This window comes from Chelon labrosus (assembly GCF_963514085.1).
Source record: "Chelon labrosus genome assembly, chromosome: 6".
Classification (NCBI taxonomy): Eukaryota; Metazoa; Chordata; class Actinopteri; order Mugiliformes; family Mugilidae; genus Chelon; species Chelon labrosus.
Window position 1 is genome coordinate 29,811,680 of NC_140342.1, and position 25,968 is coordinate 29,837,647.

Here is a 25,968-nt window from a genome sequence, read left to right on the forward strand (position 1 = left end):
TTAAATTTTTATCTTCGTTTATTTAAAAAGTTTAAAATAGTATATTCATTCAAACATAAGACAATGGATCAAATGTTAAAATAGTGGTTTTCTTAATGGAGTCTGGTTCAGTTGTTTAGTGCTAAGTTTATGTCATGGAGCTTCACGTTGTGTGAATGCAAATCAAAAGATGATCTTTGGAAGTGGAACCAGATTAACTATTGACTCCAGTGAGTACTGATACTATTGAGTTATTAAGTATTATTTAGTAAACTGTATCAAACCATCTAATAATTAATGGTGTTTGTGATAAACAGTTTAAATGTGAGACATTAAAAGTGTAATAAACCAGAAGTCAAATGTTAAATGGCAGAATTTTAAATGGAGTTTGGTTTAAAGAAAAGTTACTAATAGATCCGTACATCAAGCAACCAGAATAGTCAGTTAATCTAAATCATTTTGTTCAGTGTCTGTGGTGAACTGTAAAAATCTGAATTTACATTTAATTTATAACATTCATTCACTTTAATGATTAATCTGGTTAGTTATAGATCAGAATAGACTGAAAAATTGATATTTTTCTGAATGGATTCTGGTTCAGTTTATGTCATAGAGCTTCATGTTGTGTGAATACTGGAACTGAAAAGGTCACCTTTGGACGTGGAACCAGATTAACAGTAGAACCCAGTGAGTACTGATACTGACCATTAATATTATTTTTATGGATCATATTTAAAGAGACAGTTGAAATGTGTAGAGCTGAAGAATTAACTAGATCATTGAACCAGTAGAGTCTAATATGTCTAAAAGCTTTTATGAATATAAAGGAATCATTTGTCAGTCATTTAATCCGTGTAGACGGAGCATAAGAATTCTGTAAAAACTATGTTTTTCTAAATGGACTCTGGTTCATCTACCCACTGCTTGTTGAGTTTATGTGATGGAGCTTCATGTTGTGTGTATACTGGAAATAAGATGATCTTTGGAAGTGGAACCAGATTAACAGTAGAACCCAGTGAGTACTGATACTGATCATTAATGTTCTGAAGGATCTATAATAATAATCTCTACAGTTGAACTTTTCTATAAACGGTTGTAGAAAGAACTTTTAACATCCATGTATCTGCTGATTTAGATTTTAAATCTGATCTAAATTTAACTTTTACTTCACTATATTGTTATGATAAAGACATCTATGTTTAAATTACAGATATAAGACAGAGTACAGTCAGCTCCTTTTACTGAAGATAAAAACTGTTATAAATGGAACTTGTAAAACTATGCAAAAGACTAAATTTAAGATTTTCTAAATGGACTCTGGTTCAGTTTGTGTCATGGAGCTTCATGTTGTGTGACTCAAACAAAGATGATGTTTGGACGTGGAACCAGATTAACAGTAGAACCCAGTGAGTACTGATATAATCTGTTCATATTAAATATGTGAATACAAAGAAAACCAGAACAAAGAACGCTGCTGATAGTGACACAAAGTCATAATAATGTAAACTATAATTCAGTGTAACCCTCTCCATGATTACAAGATTCAAATATATGAATGAAGAAGACTAAACATGTTTGTTATAATCAGTAAACATCAGAATATAAAGGTTATTTATAGTATATTCATTCAAACATAAGACAATGGATCAAATGTTAAAATAGTAGTTTTCTTAATGGAGTCTGGTTCAGTTGTTTAATGCTAAGTTTATGTCATGGAGCTTCACGTTGTGTGATTGCAAATAAGATCACCTTTGGAAGTGGAACCAGATTAACTATTGACTCCAGTGAGTACTGATACTATTGAGTTATTAAGTATTATTTAGTAAACTGTATCAAACCATCTAATAATTAATGGTGTTTGTGATAAACAGTTTAAATGTGAGACATTAAAAGTGTAATAAACCAGAAGTCAAATGTTAAATGGCAGAATTTTAAATGGAGTTTGGTTGAAAGAAAAGTTACTAATAGATCCGTACGTCAGCCAACCAGAATAGTCAGTTAATCTAAATCATTTTGTTCAGTGTCTGTGGTGAACTGTAAAAATCTGAATTTACATTTAATTTATAACATTCATTCACTTTAATGATTAATCTGGTTAGTTATAGATCAGAATAGACTGAAAAATTGATGTTTTTCTGAATGGACTCTGGTTCAGTTTATGTCATAGAGCTTCATGTTGTGTGAATACTGGAACTCAAAAGATCACCTTTGGACGTGGAACCAGATTAACAGTAGAACCCAGTGAGTACTGATACTGATCATTAATATTATTTTTATGGATCATATTTAAAGAGACAGTTGAAATGTGTAGAGCTGAAGAATTAACTAGATCATTGAACCAGTAGAGTCTAATATGTCTAAAAGCTTTTATGAATATAAAGGAATCATTTGTCAGTCATTTAATCCGTGTAGACTGGAGCATATGTATTCTGAAAAAAAATAAATTTTTCTAAATGGACAGAGTACAGTCAGCTCCTTTTACTGAAGATAAAAACTGTTATAAATGGAACGTGTAAAACTTTATACAAAAGACTAAATTTAAGATTTTTTAAATGGAGTCTGGTTCAGTTTGTGTGATGGAGCTTCATGTTGTGTGAATGCTGGTGGAGCTGCACGTAAGACGATCTTTGGAAGTGGAACCAGATTAACTGTTGACCCCAGTGAGTACTGATACTGATGATAATCAGTGTTAACATAATATTTATAAAAATACTGAACAAAATCACAACCAAACTGCAACACAGTATTTATGTGTATATTTAAGTTCATCTGTTTTTGATCAGTATCTATATCTATATCTAAATGAAGTTTGGTTCATTAAATACATAAGTACAGTCAAAGCTAAATATTTACATTTAACATTTTTAAAAAGTCATTCTATAAAATGGAGTCTGGTTCAAACTGCTGAGTTAATGTTATGGAGCTTCATGTTGTGTAAATGATGGATATCAAAAGATGATCTTTGGAAGTGGAACCAGATTAACAGTAGAACCCAGTGAGTACTGATACTGATCATTATTATTATTATATATATTATTATCAGGAGCTCCATGAACAGAAAGTCAAACGTAGGTCACTAAAATACAGAACGGTAAATATAAGTTTTTTTTTAAATAGAGTCTCGTTCATTCATTGTCAGAGGTGATGTAAAGTTGATGTTGCTGATGAATGTTCCTTTTTCCTGAAATGTCAAAAACCAAAACTGATGAAAAGCTGCAGGAAAATTTAAGAAACTAATAAATAGTCAAATAAAACTAGAATAAAAGAATCACCAGTGGAAAAAAAAAGATTTAATGTTTTTATATCAGATTAATCAAGACCAACATCTATATTTACATTTTATTCATAAGAGATAATTTTATTATAGAGAAAAAAACTCAGACACCGTCATCTAAAAACCATGTTTTTTTCTGAATGGAGTCTGGTTCATCACTGAGTTTATGTCATGGAGCTTCATGTTGTGTGAATGCTGCAAATAAGATCATCTTTGGACGTGGAACCAGATTAATGATTGAACCCAGTGAGTTTATATTTCATTTAACCATCAGATGATATATTATATCTTAGATTAATAATAGATCAGTTTTAGTTGGAAAGTTGATTCTCATAAAAACTTGTATCTCTGTCCGTTTTTTTTAAAATTCACTTCTATAATTCAGCCTGTGTTTATCATAATAATCAAAGTGGTCATCAGAGAGTCGTGAATAATTTGATCAGGAACATTAATGCTGAAACATTTAATGTAAATATCCACATTTATTTATATTACAAAAAAGAAAATAGTCTCTTATTAAGTCTTAGTTAGCCTTTATTACTTATCATTTGTTGTTTGTTAAAATTTATTTTTTTCTAAATGGACTTTGGTTCAGTTGGTTGATGATAGTTAATGTGATGGAGCTTCATGTTGTGTGACTGGAACAAACCAATATAAGATGATCTTTGGACATGGAACCAGATTAACAGTAGAACCCAGTGAGTACTGATACTGATCACCCTCTAATAATCTAATAATCTAATAATCTTTAGAAGTTAGATTTCTCTGTTAACAGACGTGTCCACACGTTCAGTGTAATAAGCAGTTAATTGACATCTTACATGTAAAACACAGTTAGAGGAAAAAATGACATATTTAATATAATATAAATGTTTATTTTCATTTATAATTTGAGTCTGGTTCATCTGGTCACTGAGTTAGTTTATGTCATGGAGCTTCATGTTGTGTGAATGATGTTAAGATGATCTTTGGAAGTGGAACCAGATTAACAGTAGAACCCAGTGAGTACTGATACTGATCATTATTATTACTGATTCATTTAAAGTGAACTGTCATAGAAACATCTAAAATGAAACTGTGTTAACAGAAGACTGAACATAAGAGTCAAATGTTAAAATGATAAACCTTGAAGTGGAGTTTGGTTGAAAGCAAATCTAATATCAGAATCACTTTATTATCACTGTACAGAATACAACGAGGTAGCAGTTCTCTACATTCAGTGTGATTGAAAAGTGCCGTAGATAATAATAATAATTACTAATAGATCTGTACATCAGCCAACCACAATCATCAGTTAATCTAAATCATTTTGTTTGTACTGAACAGTTAAAATCAGAATTTACCGTTCATTTATAACATTCATTCACTTTAATGATAAATCTGAAAAATGGTCGTTTTCTAAATGGAGTCTGGTTCAGTTGGTTGAGCTCAGTTAGTGTCATGGAGCTTCATGTTGTGTGAATGTTAGTGGAGTGGAGCAACTAAGATGATCTTTGGACGTGGAACCAGATTAACAGTAGAACCCAGTGAGTACTGATACTGATCAGCATCATTTCATATGACACAACCAGAAACACAAACCAGAGAAACTATTAGATTTAAAGGCCACAGAGAACATTATATAACACCGGTGTAGAATAGATTTCTGTATATAATATATTTGGTGACAACAGACAATCATCAGTGATAATAGAATACAGATAGAAGGAGTTAGAGTCTGGTTCAGTTAGTGTCATGGAGCTTCATGTTGTGTGACGGCTGGTGGTGGAGGAGCTAAGATGATCTTTGGAAGAGGAACCAGATTAATGGTTGAACCCAGTGAGTACTGATGATTCTAACTAATATTATTTATAAGGAGCTCCACTTACAGATTACACAGATACACAGATCATACGGTCTGATCTCATTATTATTCAACATCTATCATCAAAATATCAGAAATTAACACAAAGCTTTAGTTTTATATTTTATGAACATATAGTAAATATTGATTTATTTAGTCTCATTCATTACAATGGAGTGTTAGCATTCCCTGAAAATAGTGTTTTTTTAATGGAGTCTGGTTCATCTCCTCACTGCTGAGTTAATGTCATGGAGCTTCATGTTGTGTGAATACTGGGTACAAGATCTTCTTTGGAAGTGGAACCAGATTAATGATTGAGCCCAGTGAGTACTGATGAATACACTTTATATAATATAATAGACGATAATTCAGTGAAAGAAATTATTGGTCACAGCTCAGTGACTCCGTTGTGAACAAACAGAATTAAAAGGTTAGTTTAAGTCAAAACATTAAAATGTGACTCAAAGGTAAAAATCATGTTCATACAACACAGTAGTGTTATTGTGTAAATGTCAGTCATCTATATTTAATGGATCAGAGGTCTCAGTTTATGTCATGGAGCTTCATGTTGTGTGAATACTGGAGGTCTTTATAAGATCATCTTTGGAAGTGGAACCAGATTAACAGTGGAACCCAGTAAGTTCATTTAATCATGATTATTTTTTTTTTGTATAATATATATATATACATCATCTTCAAGACCAAACGAGAGAAACTAAGTCCTTTAATTTAAACTGAAATACATTAAAAGACTGCAAGATGAAAATATGGAACTGCTGCTGGCAGTGAGAAAGCATTAAATGAATTTGTATTTTAAATGTTTATCATCCATATTATAGTGACTTTTTAACTAGACAAGAGTCTGTACCACAGAGGTAGTGTTTAGTTTTAATGGAGTCCAGTTCAGTTTGTGTCATGGAGCTTCATGTTGTGTGACTGATGGAAGTGGATATAAGATGATTTTTGGACGTGGAACCAGATTAATGATTGAATCCAGTGAGTACTGATGATTATAATTAATATTATTATGAAGCTCCATCGATGTTAAAACCTAAAGAGATGAGATACGGTGATCTGATCTCATAGTAGTAAATAATTAGGTGTATTCAACATTTATGCTCCAGTCATCAATGAGACTTTACCGATTAACACGTGTTTCATAAAAACTCAATGACACAAATGTTCTGTAAAAACAATGTTTTTGCGAATGGAGTCTGGTTCAGTTTGTGTCATGGAGCTTCATGTTGTGTGAATGCTGGAACTTCAGATAAGATCATCTTTGGACGTGGAACCAGATTAATGATTGAACTGAGTGAGTAGTGATGAACATAAAGTAATGAGCAGCTTCTGGTTGTAATCCAGACCTCAGTATTATTATATTAATATTGTTAGTATACTTTTTCTCTCTTGGTTTAGTCGTATTAATTATCTCTTATGTAAATAGTGACTCCTTTAAGTGTTTCTGTAGAAATGGTCTTTTTTTTGAATGGAGTCTGGTTCAGTTTATGTCATGGAGCTTCATGTTGTGTGAAGGATGGAGGGGGATACAAGATGATATTTGGACATGGAACCAGATTAACGATAGAACCCAGTGAGTACTGATGATTTATTCTCACGTGGTCGTCTCACCTCAAAGAAGGACAATAAGTTTGTGTAGATATAAAAACATTTGATTTTACCCACATATTTACAGTTTTATGAGTTGAACCAGAGGAAAATCGTCAATAATCGGCAACAATCATTGACCTAACTCTAATCCAGTCATTAACATCTGTATCATTAGGTTTAAAATCATTTTTTCGAAGCCATTTTTCGGACACAGTTTGGTTTGAGTTTGTGCCGTGGTGTTTCGTGTTGTGTGAATACTGGAAATCAGTTCAGGATCATCTTTGGAAGTGGAACCAGATTAAATGTTGAAAGCAGTGAGTAATATTGTGTGTTATAAATATGAACATTTGTAAAGAAGCTGTAGTGATTTATGTGTATACAACATTTAAATAGAAACCGATCAAAAGAGAGAGAGGAAAGAAGTACAGCAGTAAGAGATGATTCTTCAGAGTTAGTTTAGTGTTTCTAATTTGACCTGACCATGTTCAGTGTGTCTGCTATGTGGAGGGTTTTTATCAGCCTAACTAACACTGTGTGACTGGTGGCAATAAGCTGCTGTTTGGACGAGGCATCCAGCTCAACGTTGAGTCAAGTAAGTTTAAAGAAGAACACTTTCGTATCTAACAGTTCCCTCTTTAATCTCTGTGACTTTTAGTTCATTTCTTGTCTTAATGTTTGAGCTGTGTGTAGTTTAATGAGGATCTGAGTCACTGAGGTTTGTGTTCATGGACTCAACACTGTGTGAATGTCAACAAGATTATTTTTGGGAAAGGGACCAAACTACTTGTCAATGCCAGTAAGTTGAATTCTTCTGTTTTTATAAACTTTTATAAACTTTACTTACAGTGAATTTCTTTATCAGTAATAACATTACAAGACACATAAAACTATCTAAGATAACGAAGCTAAATGTTTAATTAATTAAAAGCAGCAGAAATAAATAATTTAACAGAAAACGTGTAGATTAAACACAATTATTAACTGAATAATTAACCTAAATTAAATTAAAATATCTCATAAAATATTACAGTGTTAAACTACAACATTTCATATTTGTTCATAAAACAACGTCCAGATGTTAACTAGCAGCTCTGATTATCTTTCCGTCTCTTTTGAACTTGTAATAATGATGATATGAAGTAAATGAACATCAAACTGTTTACAGACGATGTGATATTCTATAAATCTATCACTGACTGAAAACACTTCTGTTTGACCTGCTCAGTAGATTTTAGAAACTAACAACCTTTATTCTTTTAGACGTACATGTTTTATGAATAGGATGTCTTGTAGCTGCTGTGTAGAGTTACTGTAATGGTGTGTAGTGTTGTGTGTATTCTGGAAACAACAAGTTGATCTTTGGATCAGGAATTAGACTGACTATTGAAGACAGTAAGTCCTTTTAGTTTGTTTTTAATCTTATTAATTACCTCAAATACTTTTAAAGACTCAGACACTTGTTTTCAACAGTTTTCTTTGGTAAATGGAGATTGCAGTAGCTACGTGTTTTAAGATAAATCACCTCAAATTGTTCCTGAAGTTGTTCAAATAACTTGGACCGAGCTCTAACACATCACATTAAAACATCTAAACTGTTTTATAAACTGTATTAACATACGTCCAGCAGCATCACGCCATCCTTTACATCACATCTGACCAAAGAACTAAAGCTGATTATTGATTCAGTCTGAGGATTATAAAAGTAGGAAACATTAAAACGTTTTAGAACTGAAATCTAAATACTATGAAACCAAATGTTGGACCTTTGATTAGTGTGTGTCTGTGAGGACATAGTGTCGACACTTATTGTTCACATCATATTTACTGTGTGACTTCTACTGGAAACAACAAACTCATCTTTGGAGCAGGAACCAGACTCATAGTAGAGAGCAGTGAGTACTTTAACTTCTAAAATCTAGGATTAACATAAATATGAGATTAACAGAAACAATTCTTAAGGAATCTCAGAAAGTTTTTTTTTTTATCAAACAGTAAAGATGAGACGGTGTCAGTATCTCCACCAAGAGAGTTTGTAAAGATGTTAAACATGGACAAATTAAATCATAAAACCTCTTAAATATTTATATCTGAAGGATCTTTTTAGTGAATTAGATCTGTGTGAGTCTTGTAGTTATTGTTGGAGGCAGACGTTCTGTGTGACTGGAACTGGAAATAGAAAAATGCTTTTCAGTGAAGGAATACAGTTGACTGTTGAAAGCTGTGAGTATAACGTCAGCTTTTAAAAGTGTTTCTAGAAGTGTAGAAACTTATTTGATATGTTAAAAAAAAAAAAGTTCAGTGACACTCAGACGTCGACTAACACGTCTCTATAAAACCTGTAAAACCTTTCTAAAAGTACACATGCAGTCCTTTTAGATGACGTTATGGTTTGTCAGTTTAGCTGCAGCAGTTATTGCTGTGATCATTCTGACTGTGTGACTACATCTGGAAACTGGAAAATCAGTTTTGGAAACGGCATCAAACTAAGGGTAGAACACAGTGAGTATCTGAACTACAAACAGAGATGTCATCTTTGTTTTCAGGAAAATAAATAAATGAGTTTTTCAGAGAAGTGATCACATTGATTTTAGTGTTAATAATATTTCATCAACTCTAATATTATAATCAGTAATCTAAACTAACCTTTCATATATCCTCTGAGTTAAACAGATGCTTCCTAGTGTTGCTGTCTTTGTTTCAGTGGTATAAAATATTAATTGAAGTAACTAATTAAATCTAACATTTCTCAAACAAGTCAAACCTAATTCTTTTTTACACCAAATAAAGAACAGATGAGCTGTTTTACAGAAGCAGTGGCTGTAGTTATTGTTGTGCTCAGATGTACTGTGTGTCTACTGCATCAGGAAACTATAATAAGCTAATATTTGGAGAAGGAACCAGACTGACTGTAGACACCAGTGAGTATCAGGACTGTCACATCACCACCAAATGAACGGATGTAAACTGGATCTAATGATACTTATTCATAATTCCATTTAACTAACATGTTCCATCTCAGTGATTCTTTTAGTTTTATTAAATTAATATTAGTACTGGTTCCTCCTTGTTGTGATCAGTGATCAGTTAACGCAGAAGTCATAAATCCAGTCCAACAGTCCATCCAGTTACTGTTCAGACCTGATTCACTGTGTGACTGCTGCTGGAGGAAACCTTAAACTGATCTTTGGTGCAGGGACCAAAGTGACTGTAGAGACCAGTGAGTATTAAGGATTTATATATTTATTATGTGGAATTAATGAATAATTATTTTAGTTGGCACAAACTGCCACCTGTCAGACCAGACATACATGTGTTTACAGATGATACACTTTAATGGGATCACTGTTAGCGACACTGGTTAGTGTTCAGAGAGCAAACACTGTGTGACTGGTGCTGGAGCATCAGCCTGGAAACTGATCTTTGGTGCAGGAGTTAAATTAACCATAGAGACCAGTGAGTATCATCATCACTTAGTATTAATTAATATTGTATTATACCTTGGCATTTGTCTTTAACATGTGATTTAAGATAAAAGTCAGACGACTGGAAGACACACGACCATGAAACTGGAAAAACTAGTTTATTCTGTTTGATTTAAAAGGTTTAAACTAATGAATCAGACCCTGCAGTTATTGTTCAGATCAGAGTCACTGTGTGACTAGTGGGTCAGGAAACTGGAAGCTCACCTTTGGAGCTGGAACCAAACTAAGTGTAGAGACCAGTGAGTATTAACTGTTCATATATTTATGACATTCACAAACGTAATAATATGTTTAGCTAATTAAAGCATGAGCCGGTGTAACGTCCCTAACACATCATCTGCTAGGGTTGGTAGTTTGACGATTAGTTGTTTCAGCCGTCTCAAACACGCAGCTGGAAATAAAATCTACTAGTGTTATCACTAATATTATATTAATTATCAGACTCATGTTGACTGGAAAATATCAAATATTCTGTAGGACAGGAGTTAAGGTAACCACTGAGCCACTGATTATTACAATTAATTAGTTTCTAATTATTATTATTATTATTGGTTCTTCTCTTTTTTTTTCTGGAGTCAATAGTTCAGTGCAACATAAACATATTTTACTGAGCTCAGTAAAAGGTTTAAACTAATGAGTCAGACCCTGCAGTTCTAGTTCAGACCAGAGTCACTGTGTGACTGATGGGTCAGGAACCTTAAAGCTGTTCTTTGGAGCTGGAACTAAAGTAACAATAGAAACCAGTGAGTATTAACTATTAATAGACTGATCACATTCACATGTTTTTGTTGTCGTATCGTTGACCGCTCACTGACGTATGGCTAACATCACGTTGTGTTAAACATTTCTGAAGGTGAAAGACGATGATCGTAGTGTTTGTCTAGTTTAGTAATAATTCTCTCCACAAGTCATTTTAACACAACACGTTGTCCAAATGTGTCCTCAGATCAGAACATTCCCACTGTTAATCACATCAGTTAACGTTCTGAGAGCAAACACTGTGTGAATACTGGCTCAGGAAGCTTCAAGCTCACTTTTGGAGCTGGAACGAAAGTAATAATAGAAACCAGTGAGTATTAACTATTGATATTTATTATTTATCTTATTAAATGAATGAACATCAAGGTTTTATTTGGATATTCTAATGATACATCTGAACGTGTTGTTTCAGTCGTCACAAACATTTAATGACTGAAGAATAACCTTTGATAAATGAGTTAAGTGAACACAGAGACCAGTGAGGATCACCATCAACACTATTTAATTCTAATTATTTTTATTCTGTGACGTTAGATAAAGTTCAGATTATTGGAAGAGAAAACCATAACACTACACAACATAAAACTATGTGTTAAGAATGAATATATTTATTATAAAACTTTAATATAAAACTGAAAATACTTCTTGGCAGTGTTAAACTATTTCTTCTGAGCTCAGTAAAAGGTTTAAACTAAAGAATCAGACTCTGTGGTTCTAGTTCAGACCAGAGTCACTGTGTGAATACTGGGTCAGGAAACAGAAGACTCTTCTTTGGAGCTGGAACTAAAGTAATAATAGAAACCAGTGAGTATTAACTATTTATGTATGAATTCTATTAAATAAATTAAAATCAAGGTTTAATTTGTAATATTCTAATGATACGTCTGAACGTGTTGTTGATGTGATTAAATGTGTTTTAATCTGAAGCATCCAGCTGTAAATCCAGAACTTGTTGCAGATGATGTGTAGTTTTCTCGCTGTTAACACATCAGTTAACGTTGTGAGAGGAGTCACTGTGTGACTGGTGCTGACTGGAAGATGATCTTTGGTGCAGGAGTTAAATTAACCGTAGAGACCAGTGAGTATCATCATCAGTGATTATCACTGGACCTATTTTATAATGTGTTCACACAAAACCATGGAAATATTAGACAACATAAAACTACTTTTACTGAAACTAGAAATAGTTCAATACAACTATTATTTCTACTCTGATTGATGTAAAAGATTTATAAATAAGGAAACAGACGCTGTAGTTGTAGTTCAGACCAGATTCACTGTGTGACTGATGGAAGCTTCAAGCTCACCTTTGGAGCTGGAACTAAAGTAATAATAGAAACCAGTGAGTATTACCTATGTATATTTATTATTTATCTTATTAAATGAATTAACATCAAGGTTTAATTTGGATCAATTAACTGATTTGACAGCTCAGAGGAACATGTTAGATCATGTTGTTAAAATACGTTTGTGATGACTGTTGTGTTTGTGTAGTTCATTGATTAGCTCCAGGTTTTACATCAGCTATGTTCTCATACTTGGTCTTTAACAGTCCGTTAATCATTCTCGGTGGTTTATGGTTGAGTTCATCTCTGTCAGTCATATCAGATGGTAGAGCTTGTGTAGTTTAGTTATTAGCAGCTCAGGCATTTTAAGTGTCTGTAACAGGAAACAGTTCATCTAAATATACAAGTGTTTACAGATGATACGCTTTAGTTTAATCACTGTTAATCACATCAGTTAACGTTGTGAGAGGAGTCACTGTGTGACTGGTGCTGGAGGAGGAGGCTGGAAGATGATCTTTGGTGCAGGAGTTAAATTAACCATAGAGAGCAGTGAGTATCATCATCAGTGTCTAATTACTGTAAATGTTCACTAACATTTGACCTAAGATCAAAGTATTGAAAGATAAAACCATAAAACTGAAAGTTGAAGACAATTTAAATCACTGACCTCTGTAAAACATCGTCGTCAGCATCTCAACTAAACATTCAATTAAACACTAAAGATTAAAAACTTAGTTAAAACACACGTCTCCTCTTAAATACATGGATCATTAATAATAGAACAACTTCCCAATATTTATAAAATAAACCTTATTTATCCATCCCATCCTGTCATCATTCACTCGTTCATCTCTTAGTTTCTGTCATTAGATTCCTCAGAGTGTGTCTGACTCTGGAGGTTATAAACTCATCTTTGGCTCTGGAACCAAACTGACAGTTTCATCCAGTAAGTACACTTTATATCATACATTAATCTAAAAAATACTCTTAAATGCTCAAATTAAAAAGCACAAGGTAAACCAGATTAGACTGTTTTACACTAACCCACTGAATGAACTAGAATGATCAGTATATCCTAAACAGCAGACAGCAATCAGCCAGAGGTTTAGTTTTATTCTGCTGACTACAGACAGGTACACTGAGCTGTTAATGTGACCAGAGCTGTGACAGTGTGACGTACTCTGGAGCGTCTAAACTCATCTTTGGGTCTGGTGTTAAAGTGACGCTCAGCTCCAGTAAGTCACCTTAACTATAGAATAGTTGTTATTGTGTAAAGATATTTTAAACTTGTTCTTATAGTTTCTAGACTTTCAAACACACAATAACATGATTAGTCACGTTCTTCTCTACAACAGAAGTAGAATCATATGAAACAAACATCTCTGACAAAGAATCTGAATCATAAACCATCATGTAGTTAATGATCAGGTCAGACAGTAGAAAGCAGTGAGTATTAAAGCTCCACTAGTTAACTGGTTTATTAATGAGAATAAAACACTTTGACATAAACAGTTGATACACATTTAATGAAAATAGATTTTATTACCACAGAACTGTAGATGAAGCTTCAGAGTTCAAGATGAATTAATATGAACCCAAACACATATATACATATATATCTACATTTATACATAACGTGCTCTGATTGTCTGTCGGCTGTTTGCAGACGATGCAATGCTTTGTTCTGCTGCAGTTATTGTTGATGGTACAAACGTTGTGTGACTGCGACGGGAAGCTGGAGGTTAACTTTTGGGGAGGGCATCAAGGTGATGGTGGTGGACAGTAAGTTGACTTATTGTTGTAAATTATCCATAGTTTATAAATGATCAGTGGTCAGAAATACCTGAAGGCAAACATAAAGAGTGACACACCTGTGTTGTTGCTTAGTTTGTAATGTCTTAGTTGAACTGAAGTCTGAACGAGAAATGAGCAAGTCATCGTCACTTTTAAGAATATCGATTGGTTTCTTGCGTCTTTATTTACTCCATCAGTGTGTTTGAATTCAGACTGAACAGAAGAAGAGTAACAATACTGCTCCACCATATCCAGATATTTACACCATAGAGTACAGCAGTTACAGTAGTAGTACAGCAGTAGTTTACGTCCTGGCATCTCTTACTGTGTGAATGGTTTGGGGAACAAGCTCGTCTTTGGCTCTGGAACCAAACTGAGAGTTGAATCAAGTGAGTTCATTTATTATTTTAGAAGAAATCGTTAAATGACTGAGTTCAACATTTTCAACACAATCAAACCCTGACTCTTTATTTCACTCTGAGCTGTTCTGTGTTTGTTTTCAGTCACAACTAGCAGTTAACATTTAAATAAAGTTCCTTCCAAGAATACACTGTTTAGCTAAAATATTAAAACTAAATGCTAAATAATAAATATATGAATTAAAATGCAAATAAAAAGCCAGTGAATGGATCCGTACCACAGACCTCAGACTTTATGTAACTGGCTTCATCACTGTGTGAATAACAATGGAAACTCAAAGCTCATCTTTGGCTCTGGAACCAAACTGAAGGTTCAATCAAGTGAGTTTAAAATTTAAAATTCATTAACTCAGAAGGAAAGATGTTTTATTTTCTGAACATGAACTTGAACATGACAGAGTGTTCGTTGTTCATAGTGAGGCATTAATATCACCTGGACTGAAGCAGTCAGCAGTCTGTACTAAATAATAATAACTGCTTTAAAACTCACTTATAAAGTTAGATGAGTTTTTGTGGTTGTATTTTCTATTGTGTGACTAGTTATTCATGTGTAAAACTACAGTTTAGTTCTGGCATCAAACTCATTGTTGAATCAGATATTTTCATAATTCATCAGAATTTCACATTAACTGAATATAAATGTCTAAATGCCGTATATAGCAGCTCAGCAGCAGCTCCTGTATCTGTTCTGTCTGTAGACTCTTAATGTATTTCAGCTCAGTGTTTTAATGCAGCGTAGCTCTGTGACGTCGTCTCATCTGGAGGTTTACGTAGCTGCTGTTCTTATTGTGTGACCAGCGGAGCTTCAAAGCTCACCTTTGGTCCTGGAACCAAACTGAAGGTTCAGTCAAGTAAGTTTGATGAATCTGGATTAAAACCTGGTTCTGTGGTTGGATGTAATGTCCCACAGAAGATTTATTATAAAAACACTAAATTAACTTTAACTTCGGTCCATGTTTTATTCTGCCATCAAACATAGAGTTTAATAGTAAAATATCTTCACTTACATTCACCGGCAGCTTTTCTTCAAATACAGATATAATAGTATTTATTCTGAATACTAGGAATTCATTTCTTTTACCTCGTTCTTGTTTTAATGTGAGGATCTAGTCACCGTCTGTGACCTCAGTGTTTATGTGCTAGCGTTTCTTATTGTGTGTCTGGTTATGATAAACTCATCTTTGGTTCTGGCACAAGGGTGCTGGTTGAATCAAGTAAGTTCATTTAACTCTGGATTTAACTGCATCACATGTTTATACACAGTTTTAAAATAATACCAGATTAACCTTCAGATGAATCAAAATGACCAGCTTTAATAACCTTGTTCACTCTGTAACGTTCTAGAAGAGTCGTGTATTGAACTGAAGGTTTCCGTCGTGTAGTTTCTAACTGTGTGAATGACTACTCAAATAACAAAGTCATCTTTGGCTCTGGTGTAAAACTGGAGGTTGAATCAAGTAAGTTCCAGGATTCCTTGGTACAAAACAATCTTTGATTTATTCAAATCATTTAGGTTTCTGAAAACATCCTCTTTATTAAACCCTCTTCAGTATAAACTGATCATCTTCATGAGGCATTAGTTGGTAGTTAATGTTCAGATCAGATCCACAGTGTGACTGACTCAACCCGGAGGATGATCTTTGGAAAAGGGACCAAGCTGACCGTAGAGAGTAGTGAGTATTAACAGTTAACTAGTGTGTGACTGTTGAGATGATTTAGTTCATTACATGTCATCATTCCTTTGTCAGAAGACATTCATTTATCAAAACAGCAGTTGACTTTGGAGAATTTTAGACTTTATTATTAATGTTTGAGGCTGTTTTGATTTTAGTTTTACAGGTGGAAGTAATGAGAGTAAAGACGCAGCTAATGTCAGATTATCAGATTTCACTTTCAAATCCACAGCAGATGTTTAGGTGTTTAATATAAAACCAGTTCATCTGGAGACACAGTAGGTTATTTCTATAGACCAACATATTATATCTAACTAGCTTAGTGTCTCTGAATCTTATGTTCAGGTTCAGGTAGTTATTGTTCAGATCAGATCCACTGTGTGACTGACTCAACTGGGAAGGTGGTTTTTGGAAAAGGGACCAAGCTGACAATAGAGAGCAGTGAGTATTAACACTTAAAGATGGACAGAAATAGAAGTGAAAGGAAAATAATAATGAGTCTGGTGATGATTCTGAAACATTTAATCAGAATGTTTTAATGCAGTGATTTAATTATTGCTCTAACAAGACAGATTGATTGATTGTTTGCAGATGATGTGATTTAGTTAATGTCATTTTTAAAAGAAGAAAACCAGATTGTAAAAGTTCTTGTCAGAACCTGTTGTACCTGGAAATGGAATCAAAGTAACAGTTAACTAGTTTCATCAGCAGAAATAGGGACAGTGAAGAAGCAGTGGTTTGAACAGATCTGTTATTTTAGGTTCATCTGGACTCAGAGACTCTCTCACAGTTACTGTAGTTATTGTTCAGATCAGATCCACAGTGTGACAGCTTCAGGATCTAACCGGAGACTTGTGTTTGGAGAAGGAACCAAACTGATCCTAGAGAGCAGTGAGTAACGTTTAAATAAAGTTTAAAAGAAGCGAATCAAATGATTAAGTTTGACCAGAACAGACCAACGTTTAGAAACCTTCAAACCCTCAGCTAACTATTTAACTAGAATAAACTCAAATATGAAACTGTTCTCAGACGATGTTAAGAAACTACTGAACAGTTATTAACAAGACAGAACCACTGTGGGAGAGGAAGCTGGAGAATAATGTTTGGAGGAGGAATCAGACTGACTGTTGAGTCCAGTAAGTTCTCTTAGTTCATTGCTTTCGTCATGAGGCTCATTTAACGTTTATTATATGTTTCCACAGCTGACAACAAATGTAGTTAGAAATCACTCCTGAACAATCATTTTATATTTAATATTATAATATAATATCTGTCTCTGACCAAGGCAGCAGTATCCAGTGAAATACAACTGTTACATTTACACGCGCTGCAGCTGAACATTTAATTAAATCTACTGGTACCGGGCAGTCAGTCTGTGACTGACTCTGGTCTTTACATAAAACTGATAGTTGGCTCATGTGAGTACATTTCCATATTTAATCCAAAGTCCAGCTGTGATATCTTTGGTTTGTGAGTGTACAGTCTGCTCTGAGATTCAGATTTACTGTTTGATTTTAGTTTTTCTGTCTTCCTAGTGTTTGTTAGTTTGTCTCTGGGCTCTGGAGGTTTTAGTTGAGTCTGTTGTCAGTGTGTGAATGATGGAGTGAAGCTCCTCTTCAGCTCTGGAACCACGTTGCGTGTAGAAACAAGTAAGAGTTTACTTCTTTAAATGTGTTGGTCGTTTGGTAGATAAGTGAAACTCAGTGTTAAGATATCACACTGGGTTTATAGATTTCACATTAACAGTAAATTTCACAATAAACCTTAAACTGTGAAGTCCTCAGAGTCTAACGTTTGATGGTATGAAGATAGGTTTTTATTCATCCTGTTGTTGTTGTGTGAATCTTGGAGGAGCTAAACTTCTTCTTGGTGATGGAGTGACTCTGCTGGTACAGAACAGTAAGAACATGAGCTTCTTTAAGACTTTGTGATGACGCTAGCTTTGGTTTATTTCATTGTTTCTGACTCAAACGTACGATGTGCTTTCACATAGAAAGTCGTATGTATTAAAAGACATACGACTATAATTTAGCCATCAGTACATGAATGAAGGCCTGGAGCTCTGGAGCTGTAGTTTTATGTGTGGAGCTGAGGTGTGTGTGACTGACTCTGGAGGACGAAGACTTTACTTTGGAAAAGGAGTCAAGTTAATGATTGAGACCCGTGAGTCTGATTTGATTTATCATATAATTATCAGCTTTCTAAGCGTTGCCTTCAGCCTGATTTCATATCACATGCACGAGAAACACGTCACATTAAGTCTCTTTAATACTTTAACAGATGTTTATCAGTGTCGTACTTGTCAGTTTATTATAAGTCTGATTTATTCATGTTAATCAGTTTATTTTCTCCTCATCATCAAACTAAATAACAGCGTTATTATTACTGGGGTGATACAATTAACAACAGGCTTTTATTAAATATATGCATATACATAGTTAACCTTTAAAATTACAATCAAACTATTATAAAATATAATATGATCTAAATTTAACATGGATGATAAATATTAGCTTCAAGTTATGTCAAACACCTTTAGCATCTACAATAAACTGTTGATAATTGATTTAAATTAACCAAAGACACATCTACAAAACTAAAACTAAACACAAGTCATTGTATAGAGTCTTTGAGAACATCAGAGTCAGTGATGCAGGTTATTGATCAGCCTTTGTGAACTGTGTGACCACCAACAGTTATGGAAAACTCCAGTTTGGATCTGGAATCAGACTCATGGTGACTGACAGTGAGTACATGGATTACAGCTTAATTATAAGAAACAGAAACAGGACGAGGAACTCAGCTGAAAATACAGATCAGTAAGATCATTGAAGACAAATGGTCTCAGTCGATCACTAAACCAACATTTACAAAAACACAAAAACATCTGAACACAGATATAAATATAAATTAAACAGTAATCAATTACTGCAAATAACAAAGATTTATTAATTAACACAATATATTCACCTTTTGAATAGAAATCTGTAGACAGACCATGAAAATCCCAGTGAACTGTATCTGAGTTATTGATCATCCTCTGTGAACTGTGTGACTGACTCTGGTCGTCAGAAAATCCTGTTTGGATCTGGAACTAAACTCATCGTTACTGACAGTGAGTAAAAAACTACAACATGTCTGTAGTAACTGTTCATCTTAAATTAAAATCAAATATCAATGTTTTATAGTTTAATCATTTTGTTGTTGGTAAAACCCAATGATCTAGTGATGTCTTCTAATCCTTAATGAAGACGTATCTGAGTTATTGATCAGCCTCTCTGAACTGTGTGACTGACTCTAGTTACCAAAAACTCCTGTTTGGATCTGGAACTAAACTGATCGTTACTGACAGTGAGTAACAAGTATTTTACCTAAAAACATCTTCATAAAAACTGAGCCCTTAAATGAACATGTGGTCACTGGTACGACTAATGACTGAATCAAAGAAAGAGTTTAATCTCACCTCATGTTTATTTCAAATCTGTTTTAAGGTTTAACTTTGAGAGACTCTGCAGTTGTTTGACTTAATAATTAATAATAATTTTCCTTTTTAAATATCTGCCTTAACTGGCAAGATTCTCATGTCACAGCTTGTTAAAAGATTAGTAATTTATCTTAATGTAGAAATTGAATTATAGTTGTAAAGAGAACATGTACCTTAGGTTTGAACACCACAATGTCACTAAAAAGATTGTGTGGTGTTAAAACATGATGAGTTTAAAAGGTCAGAGGTTATTGAGCTGATGATGTCAACAGTGTGAATGACGCCACAAGAAAGATCAGCTTTGGAAAAGGAACCAAAGTCTTCATACAATCCAGTAAGAATTAAACTAACACGTTTATATTCATGTTCTAAAGGAGAATAAGTGAAATAGATCCAGTTTAATGTAATTATGACTTCATTAATGAACACAGTAGAATGGACCACATGCCTTAAAGATTATATCATAGCTTAGTGATTATCTATCATCTATTAATGTATTTATTGAAACCTCAGAACCACCTGTTTGGTTTCACTTAGAATGACGTATAAAATCACATCATCTGCATACGGTGTTAACGTGTAGGTTCAGATCTGTGTCTGTATGTCATGTGTATGTTTCAATAAGTTATTAAATAGAAATAATGAAGATCGCTGTGAGACAAAAACAAAATATATGTTGTTTAATCTTTAGCCTTAAATGAACATAGTCTAGATTCTAATCAGACCAAACTCTAAACTCCCTTACATGAAATTATATTTAGTTTTTTGATAAAGCTTTTAACTGGTGAAACATTCTCAGCTAAATATTCCCACAACATTTATGGTTTTTAAATGTCCAGACTGAGACGTTGCGTTGTGGTGATGAAGCTTCTCGTTGTGTGAATGACGGAGGTCAGAGGCTGATGTTTGGACGAGGAGCTCAGCTGGAAATAGAAATCAGTAAGAATTTATATGGATTAAAGTAAAAATCACCAAAACAACACATGTTTAATGTGGATGTAAATATCTGATCAGATAATCATCAGTAATCATCAGCTGATTGATCTGATAATAGTAGAGACCAGTTATTAAATAACTGCTAAAGTTAATTACCTTAAAACACTACTGAAGGATGTATATAATATATATAATATAAATATATATAGTATCCGTATATATCATCAGAGAGGTTAGAACATAGAGACCAGTTCTTGTTGAAGTCGTCTCTGATGTGTGACTCAGTCTGGACTCCAGAAGATTGTGTTTGGTTCAGGGATTCAAGTCTCAGTAGAAACACGTGAGTTCTGTTTCACTCTATTATTATTTCTATAAGTTTAATGTTTCAGTGAAACTCATCAAAAAGGAAGGTGTTGTTTAAAGTTTAAAGTGTAAACAGAATTAATAAGATAAAGACTCATTCATGGATCTGTTGGGTCACATTCATATTTCTGGATCATTATAGAAACAATTTTTAAAGTCAGAAACACATCAGACAAAGAAAGAATTGTTTCAGAAAAGTTTTAAAAACTAATGGGTAATAACTTTAGGAAGGAATATTTCACCAAACACTTCTATAATGTTGTAGAAGAGCGTCTCATCCAGTCAACAGTTATTGTTCAGGTTTCCTGCAGAGTGTGAACAGTAACAACTTTAAAATAACTTTTGGTTCAGGAGTTCAGCTCCAAGTTCAAACACGTGAGTAAAACATGATCACTGTTAAAGTTTAGTTTGTCTTTAATTCAATTAAATCTGTAGTTTCTATCTGTAGATAGATAAAGAGTAAAACACATCATGATGCATTTAAAGACATAAAAAGCTCTCCTAAGTACTTCTAAAGGCTCATAAAGCTGTCGGCTTCATTTAGTCTTTTTTTATGACATAACATTTAATAAATGAAGTTTTCCTGCAGATTTATCACAAACACACAGTAATACAGCAGTAACCACACCATACATGTATGTACAGGAAATAAATAAAGACGTTCTTACAGTCACGGCTGTTTTTGGATAATTAAAGTATCTGTGTCAAAAACTCCTCAGACACAAAATAATATAGATTTAGTTTGAAAAACTGAGAGACGCCTCTGTGAGACTAATGTTAAGAAACACTTTACTAATGTTGTAGAAGAGCGTCTCGTCCAGTCTACAGTTATTGTTCAGGTTTCCTGCAGAGTGTGAACAGGAACAACTTTAAAATGATCTTTGGTTCAGGAGTTCAGCTCCGTGTTCAAACACGTGAGTAGAAAAGTTTCTAAAAGTCGCTTGATTGTGTGTTAGACGTCATTAATACTGATGTATATTAATATGTGAAGAGTGACAGCAAAAGATTATTTAAACCACATTCACATCTATTCTGTTATTTGTCTCAACTCTTATTCTGTTTAATCTTTTATTTCTGAAGACATGAGTGAACAAACTGATGATAAAACATCAGTGATGAACTGAGGATGACTTTATTTAGAGACATTCACAATAATCATAATAACAATACTAACAATAGTAATACTAATAGTACTATATGTAATGGGACTGAGTGGAGCAGTGGGTGACAGGGTGGGGGTTTTTGTTGTGGAGATGATGAATGTGTGAATGCTGGATACAAGTTGACTTTTGGAGATGGGACCAAACTTCAGATCCAGACCAGTAAGTCAGGAATTAGTTAGAACAGGTGAAAACTACGACAGTTGGAAAATATAATGATATAATATGATCACTGAAGTAAACCTTCACCTCCTCAAAGAAAAGAAGAAAAAAACAACATTTCTTTCTGTACCTTAAACAAGTCTAATTAATAAATGTTACTCAGATTAAAATGTGATATATAACGTGTTAAGAGGCTAGCATGGTTGTTGTGCTGCAGTCGTTCAGTGTGAACGCTGCTGGATCTAAAATCATCTTTGGTGCTGGAATCTGTTTAATCATAAAAACAAGTGAGTTATGGAAACTGATTATAAAACAACCAACTGTTGAACATTAAATGTTTTAATGTTCAACAGTTCAGTTCTCTCAGTGTCTGTCTAATCCGTCAATCATCCAAGTCTTCCTGAATTTAATTTTACTCGATTTGTTGAATTGATGGAAATAAAAGTTGTGACGTTTCAAATGGTTAAAGGAGACCTGAGGAATCTGACCTGGTGGTTTTAGTCCATCAACACAACAATGTGTGACTCAGTCTGGAGTCTCTAAACTTCACTTTGCTGCTGGAACTAAAGTTCAGGTAGAAAAACGTGAGTAAAGACGAACAACAACACAACCGTCAACTAAACTCAACATCACCTATAATATCATTAATAATTAAACTGAAGAGTATAACATCATTAATAAAAGTCATTACAGTGCTAATTAGACTCAGCTCAGACTCCTCTGCTTTAGTTCATGTGTGAATAACAACGACTTCTAATTTAGATTTGTTAGAGTGTCTTTAGGAGTAAGTTTATAATTAACATTAAACTATAAGAAAACAGCTGCAAACAGTCATTTGATTTAGTTTTATCTTAGTAAGTCGAGCTTCTGGTCAGAAATGAAAAGATGTGAAACAGACTGAAACCAGAGGACCATCAAACATCACTGACGTTTGTGTAAAGACTCGGTCTGCTGTGTGAATTACAACGACAACAAAATGTTGTTTGGACTCGGATCTAAAGCTACCGTCATGTTGAGTGAGTTAGATCTAAAATAACTTTCTGATTCATTAGAAACTAAAATGGAAATCTAACCTGCTTCATTGTTATTTAGGTTTAGATAAAAAAAGCCTGTAACATTCAATCTGAACCATAAATCCTGTTTAAACCATTTCATTCTTTTAATTCAGTCTAAGAAAAACACACATGTTGTTTATTCTGAGAGTAAACACATGAATGATAAGATATAACTCTTTATTTAAACTTTAAATTAGAACAATATAAGACATGTTAACAGACGGAAGACGTTCAACAGTACTTCTAGTTCTTGTCTCCTCAGGCAGGACTTCAGTATTAATGTGAACACAATAAGAACATCTACATTAGTAACATATCCAGTTGTAGGGATTTTGTCTAAAGCTTTGAGTCTCCTCGTTGGTGAATCAGAGTTGTGGATGTTTCTGTGCAGGTTTCCGTCACTGTGAGTCTGTGAGTAGAAACCTTCCTCCGACTCAGACCTGACGTGTACGTTCCTGTGAACTCATGAGTTGTTCTGTTGTGTTTTGCAGAAGAAGAGTACGAGCCGTCCTACTACGCTCTGGGAGATGAAACCACCAAGGTGTGCCTGGCCACCGGCTTCAGCAGACGTAACGCGACAGAAAGTCACATATACAAGAAGGAGTTCAACGAGACAGACCCTGTGAAAATATCTCCAGACCTCTCTCTGTACAACCAGGTCATCTTCGTAACCGACAATGCAAATTGTACAAGTAAGACTGATGAGAGCTGCCGTCATCATCTGACTTGTTGTAATTATCAGACAGTTGAAGCTAATCTTAGTTCTGGTTGGTGTCTTTCAGATAAAGACGGTGATGGTGGTGTTTGTGAAGACAGTTTGGAGCCAGGTAGGTTTGAATGTCACCAAACAGGTGACTGAAGGATTTAAAAGCTATTTGTGTTTTATTTTTTTGGGTCTAATTTCTTTGACTTTTTGCCGTTTGCAGATCCAACCGTGAACCTGGTGTCTCTGACCATCATCGGCCTCCGAGTGATCTTCCTCAAGACCATCGTCTTCAACGTCCTGATGACTCTGCGGCTGTGGATCAGTCAGTGTGAGTACGAAGCTTAATCATCAGTAGTGGGCTCAACATGACTGTTGATGTTTCCACCGTCACGACTGACGGTAGATTTAATATCTTTGGTCAGTCAGTGTCTGGGTTAACAAATAAACAGCTCCCACTTCACCAAGCACTTCCTGCACAGGGCCTTCAGATTAAAAGCCTTCCGTTCAGTCAGAGGTCACAGTCACATCCATGGAAGACTTCTAATGTCAGGCGTCTGTAGGAAGCCTTCAGTTTCTTTTTAATAGAGTTGAACAATAAAAACAACAAATGAAGAATTAAGAGAGATTTTTTTTCTTTTGTTTTGTTGTTGACTCTCAGATGAGGTCTTGAATCAGAGTTTACCTGCTCTCAGCTTTAGGAAACATAACCAGGTTAAATAAAGTCTAAGCTTTAACTGAGGCGTCTTCCTGAAGCTTCGAGCTGAACAGAAACATAAAATATAAAAAATCGGTTTGAGGCGTGGAGATGATCTACAGACGGACACGTGAAGACTGAATTTTATTCTTCCACGAGACATATGATCACGTCAACCACTGATGTGGAGGAGTGATTCAAGGTGAACATGAAGTTGTTACCTAAACTATGTTGTTAACATCAGGAGAACGTATGGACTCATGTTTAGGTTCAGCTTTGATTTAGTTCATTAAAGTTCTGGATGCTCACCTGGACTTACCTTTCATACTGTTTCTGAACAGGAACAACAAAAGATATTCAGATATAGAGATTAGGATTAAGAACTAATCTGGAGAGTCTTCCTGTTTAACAGATATTTTTAAAGAAACTTTGGATTTGAAATATTCACTTTGAGTGGAATAGTTTTTGTCTTTGGAGGCTCTGGATCTTATTTCTGACAAATCAAAGCAGATGAATGTGACGTGAATCATCATCATGTGTAACAACAAAGTTTCTGGTTTCGTGAATTTAACACATTTTTCTTCTTTTATTTTCCAGAAACTGGACAGACGTTTGACATCAAGAAGACGTCTGGTCCTGATGGGTCTGATGTGGACTGATCTGAGCGTCTGTAGATTAACGTGTACAAACATGGCCTCAGCTCTTCTGTTAAAATCTGTGTGTGAACTTTTGCTTCTATAAAATGTACCGCTGATTATTCTTGAAGAAGCTTTTTGTCATTTTATCGCTGATGTTGTTTTTGATGATTGAATGTTGACTCTGATGTAAATATCACGGTTACATTTAAAATACTTGCTTCCAGTTCAGTTCTGTTGTTACAATGAAAACAATAAAAACAGATTCAGACTAACTTTTCATTTCAGTATTTTATTTTAACTTGCTGCATCAGCAACAAAACATTTCTGCTGTAAAGAGTCCTGGATGTCTTATAACACACTCCTGTATGTTGGTAGTGTTTGTCCAGAAATCATCCACAGATGAAGAAGAGCTCAGAGTTCCTGTTAAACCTGTTTATGACTGAATCATACATGTCTGAAGACAGAAATGCAATTATATACAAATACAAATACACATTATCTTAGATTTGGAAGGTGTGTTGATACACAGCATTAGTGTACAGAATGATTTTAGTAAACACTCCTTGTCCTGGGGCGGCACAGTGGCGAGGTGGTTAGCACTGATGCCTCACAGCAAGAAGGTCACTGGTTTGCCTTTCTGTGTGGAGTTTGCA

The 25,968-nt window shown here is 34.2% G+C and overlaps 1 protein-coding gene across 2 annotated transcripts; it reads left to right on the forward strand.

Annotated features, from left to right (window-relative positions):
• Nucleotides 1–5,910: 5,910 nt before the first annotated feature.
• On the forward strand, nucleotides 5,911–25,593 carry LOC311490001 (M1-specific T cell receptor alpha chain). Of its 2 annotated transcripts, none has more exons than XM_084547333.1 (5): nucleotides 5,911–6,687; nucleotides 23,769–23,969; nucleotides 24,060–24,104; nucleotides 24,204–24,311; nucleotides 25,275–25,592. In XM_084547333.1, coding segments are annotated over exons 1-5 (477 nt in total). In that variant the 5' UTR covers nucleotides 5,911–6,566; the 3' UTR covers nucleotides 25,277–25,592. The 2 variants fall into 2 exon arrangements, with proteins under 2 accessions (XP_084403459.1, XP_084403460.1); XM_084547334.1 differs by lacking the exon at nucleotides 5,911–6,687 and adding an exon at nucleotides 15,614–18,280 and having other exon boundaries at nucleotides 25,275–25,593.
• The last annotated feature ends 375 nt before the right edge of the window (nucleotides 25,594–25,968 follow it).